Source organism: Sinocyclocheilus anshuiensis, unplaced genomic scaffold (assembly GCF_001515605.1).
Source record: "Sinocyclocheilus anshuiensis isolate Anshui unplaced genomic scaffold, SAMN03320099.WGS_v1.1 scaffold702, whole genome shotgun sequence".
Taxonomy (NCBI): domain Eukaryota; kingdom Metazoa; phylum Chordata; class Actinopteri; order Cypriniformes; family Cyprinidae; genus Sinocyclocheilus; species Sinocyclocheilus anshuiensis.
In genome coordinates this window covers 3,706,681-3,711,279 of record NW_015548184.1, presented here as the reverse complement: position 1 = coordinate 3,711,279, position 4,599 = coordinate 3,706,681, and the positions used below count along the sequence as shown (strand labels likewise).

The following is a 4,599-nucleotide window of genomic DNA, read 5'->3' as shown; positions in this document are numbered from 1 at the left end:
AATCATCAGTGGCAAATCCTTTAAATGAAAACGTACTTACAGTCTGTGAGTCAGAGCAGCCGTCATTGTAGTCTACTCTTCCAGGATCAGGAAACAGTCCTCCATAAAATGCGCTGCACACATCTGAATATTTGGGTTGAACTGTTCTGGAACAGTGTTGTAAATACAACTTAACCACTGATTTCTAGTCGTGTCCTCTTTTGGATGGCCAAACAAAGTAGTTTCGCTTTCGAGGAACGGCCGGCGGACTAGAGTGAGCGAAGGCCGGCGGGCTAGAGTGAGGAACGGCCAGTGGGCTAGAGTGAGCGGAGGCCGGCGGGGCTAGAGTGAGGGGCGGCTGGCGGGCTAGAGTGAGGAACGGCCGGCGTAACTTTTATAAAGAATATCTCTTTGGATTTGAGACTTTAATCTTTGCAACTTTACAGATCTTCTTTATGCACCAAGAGCTTGTAACACTTCAAAGAGAAAGCAAAAATTGAAATCGCATCATATGGCCCCTTTAAATAAGAGGAAAATTATGTGTTGTTTCCAGATTTCATACAGCAGATGAGACATGAAAGACTGATTAAGCACTTGGCCAGAGTGAGAGTACATTTAAGACACCATGTTTCCCAATGATGCCACAACATTAAAATAGAATCATGACATTTCAAGCGATGATGAATTGGCAACTATGTATAAGAGAAAAAACAGTTCCTTTCATTTTGATTACCATGCCAACAGCCTTGTCAATTTTATATTGATATTTAAAAAATGTCATTTAATATTATTATGGAATCTATAATGCATATATATTCATATATATTACATATATATACTGTATATAGTATATATTACATATATACTATATAAAATATGTCATTTATTCCTATGATGGTGAAGCTGAAATTTTAGCAGCCATTACTCCAGTCTTCCGTGTCACATGATACTTTAGAAATCACTCTAATATGCTGATTTGGTGCTCAAAAAGCATTTCTTCTTATTATTACAGTAATATTGAGAACAGTTGTGCTGTTTAATATTTTTATGGAAACTGTGATATATTTTTTTTCATTCTTTGATGAATAGAATGTTCAAAAGAACAGAATTTATTTCAAATATAAATCTTTTGTATCATTCTAAATAACTTTACTTTTGCTCAATTGAATGCATCCCTGCTGACCCCAAGCTTTTAAACAGTTTTACCTGTCCGTTTTTAATGTCTTGAAGGTGTCTGAAAATAACATGCATGAATCTGTAACACTCACCCTTGTGTTAAGTGTCGTGATTAATGGGGGCTTAACATCAGAATCTGCTTCAATAAGAGATGATTTGCTTTCATTCCTCATTTCTGGGAAGTGACTTGGAGGAAAGGGGCTGCTTTCAAGAGGGCCCTGCACTGTCGTCAGTCTTTCACCAACTCTCTCTGTCTCTGATTGGTTGAATTCTTCTTTTCCTTGAACAATTGGCCAATCATATAGCCCAGGCCGCTCTTCTTGTTCTACTGTTGCAGCATCTCTGTCTTCAGCTCTTTTGTCCTCCAAACTTCGGAAACTCTCGGCATACTCAGCATCAGTGTTGTCCAAATCCTGAATGCCTTCTAACAAGGCAAAGTCCTTCATGGGGTCCTCAGAGCCTCTGTGCCTGGGCAGGGGCTGCCAGTGGTTTGGGAAAGACTCTCCTCGAACCAGGGACTGCAGAACCAGTGTCTGCGGGGGCCCACGCTGCAGAAATGCCAGGAGAGAGTCAGTACCAGGTCTCTGCTTCGGTTGGCAGTTCTCTTTGTGCTGACAACTAAGGACATAGCAGCGACGCTCAAAAAACCAGGCCAGGTCACAGCCCGAGAGATCACAGCAGGCCCCCGCACACTGGGCCAGAGACGAAACATCCGGAACCCGCAAAATACTGCTGCTCCTCAGCTCCGGAGACACTACACTCTCAGAGTAGGTTGCGGCCTGCCAGCATTGTCCCGATACTGCATCAACAAAACACAACAAATGCATGATGAAAGATATTGGGGTTTATCATTTTAGATTCAGGATACTAATATAAACATGTTACACAACTGAACCCCTTTATACAGTCCAAAGCAACGTCTCCACAAAATTAAAAAAAATATTTTTCCCAGTGTCTTTTATGTGCTGAAATGATGACAAATTAAATGGCAGCTTGATAAGTAAAGCACTAGCCAGATGGCAGAATCTGTTCACTGCACAAAAAAAGAAAAATGAAAAAGAAAATATGTGAATTCCTGAGGCCTCAAAATAACAACATGATCAACACTTTGCTGGAAAAAAATATTGTAAACAATCTACAATGATTTCTGCCCTCTGTTTCTAAGTTAATACTTTTTAGCAAGTAAAAGGCCTTCTAAAAATTCAAAAAAAAAACTTCAAAAAAGAAAGTCCAACTTCAGGTCATAGTACATGTGTCTTTCTGCTGGTAAATCTTTAGTAAACATGTGAATAACATTTATATTATTACTAATATTTCAGGATGAGCATTTACTGGAATGAAGATCAAAATCAAATTAAATTGTAAAATGGTTTCCCCCCTCTTGTATAAAACTATATTAACCATAACCACAAATATGTTACAAAAAATAAAACATATATGCAGATTTTTTATATAATTTGTCTGAATGTTCAATAAACTATGTCATTTAAAAAAAAAATCTGATTATTATATATATTATACATATGTCAGACTTTACATGATTAAATTACAGGTGTCAACATCAACTTACTTCACAACCTGGGCTCTTTTTTATACTATTTATGGATTCTAACTATAATCCAGAATGGCAGTGCAGACTTGTCTTGGTGGTGATGTAAGTACTGCAGAAATATATACATACCTCTAATACAGAAGAGCAACACAAGCGAGAGAATTGGTGAGAAGAAGTTCATGATGCCACTGCCGCTTTTTCACAGCGATGGATTCTGACGGTCAGTCCCTCTTCAAACTTAGGTTAAAGACAAGGGCGACAACACAGGCTAGAGTATCACAAACAAACAGGACAAAAATAACAATATGGCAGGAGCATCAATCAATTAATAATAATTCAAAGCAATTCTAGAATCTAGATCCTATTTGTGGCAGGGCCTTTTGTGATTTGACTTTCACCCTTCATAGCAACCAGCCCCTACGGCTCAGATACCTCTGGAGAACTCTTACATGTGATACTAAAATACATTATATTATCTGCGCTATGTTATAGTATATTATTTAACACAACTGACACTAGTTGTTACATAAAACAAGCAAATCACTAAACACAACAGGGCTAAATAGAAAGCCAACAGCAAGAATGTGCGCTATTGTGAGTTGTAGCTGTACCAGTGGGATGTGACGCTCTTATTCAAGCATCTGTTTCCATGACATCGAGAATCAGCTTCCGTACTGCTGCTCCATAGCAAACCCGCGCTGCTGGAGTAATGTTGGGATGAAGGTCTGGTATTGCTTCAGTGATGTTGAGATGAAGGTCTGATATTGCTAGAGAGATGTTGAGGTGTACGTCTGCGCGAGGGAGTGTGTCAGCAGAGCAGACAGAGATGAGAAGGGCGGAGGGAGGGAGACACGTGACGTAGGCCCGGACTGGCCATCGAGAGCACCGGGAGAATTTCCGGTGGCCTGGCGGCTGATTTGGCCCGCTGCCCTGTTCTTTTTTTTTTTGTAGTTATTATTATTATTAATATTTTATATTTATGCGTTCTCAATGTACCAAAGTGATCATTTTCGTTTTTTTCATTCGATAATAAATCGATAATAAATCATAAATCGGTTAGTCTTGGCTGTCAGCGCTCGCGCTTCCGTCAAACGGTTCCGAACAGAACTGATGCGCGGGACTCGATGAAGGAGTCAAGTGCAGTGCAGGTCAGTTTCATTAGATAGTTTTGTCTTTATTAACCTAGTTGAGTATTAAACTGCTAGTATCTGTTAGGCTATCAGTAGCACCCCATTATTATCATCATTCAGAATACTGTGCTAAAGGACATCAATATCGATTGTAGAGTTACATACATTTTTTTAGCAGAGGCAGATATTCACATGGATTTATTGAACAGGGAGGGAGGGAGCTAGAGCATACAGCAACAAAAAAATAATACGAGTCATTTACATTTAGTCATGTAGCAGACGCTTTTATCCAAAGCGACTTACAAATGAGGACAATAAAAGCAGTGAAAACTAACAAAAGAGCAACAATATATAAGTGCAAATGACTAAGTCAAAAGCTTTGAGTCAAAGCCTAATAATTCAATACTGTGTTCAGTATTAGAATTTTTCAACAAATATATTGTACTAATTTTGACGTTTAGGCACTTTTTCAGCATCATTACTCGAGTCTTCAGTGTCACATGATCCTTCAGAAATCATTCTAATATGCTGATTTGCTGCTCAAAAACATTTATGTTGAAAACAGATTAGATTTTTGTTTTCAGGTTTCTTTGATGACTCCACTTACTGACCCCAAGCTTTTTGTATAGTGCATGTATAATGTTACAAAAGCTTTTTATTTCAGATAAATGCTGATCTTTGGATCTTTCTATTCATCAAAAAATCCTGATGAAAATGTACTCAACTGTTTTAAATATTGATAATCAGCAAATCAGCATATTA

The 4,599-nt window shown here is 38.3% G+C and overlaps 1 protein-coding gene across 2 annotated transcripts in view; it reads right to left on the bottom strand.

The window, feature by feature from the left end:
- Nucleotides 1-3,498, bottom strand: part of LOC107704993 (dyslexia-associated protein KIAA0319-like) — a 13,792-nt gene extending 10,294 nt beyond the window's left edge. For both annotated transcript variants that reach the window (XM_016508106.1, XM_016508107.1), the window contains exons 1-3: nucleotides 3,319-3,498; nucleotides 2,837-2,944; nucleotides 1,248-1,954 (exon numbers count right to left, since the gene is read on the bottom strand). In XM_016508106.1, coding sequence (XP_016363592.1) covers nucleotides 1,248-1,954; nucleotides 2,837-2,888 — 759 coding nt within the window. In that variant the 5' untranslated portion in view covers nucleotides 2,889-2,944; nucleotides 3,319-3,498. The remainder of the gene's footprint in view (nucleotides 1-1,247; nucleotides 1,955-2,836; nucleotides 2,945-3,318) is intronic.
- Between the last annotated feature and the right edge of the window lie 1,101 nt (nucleotides 3,499-4,599).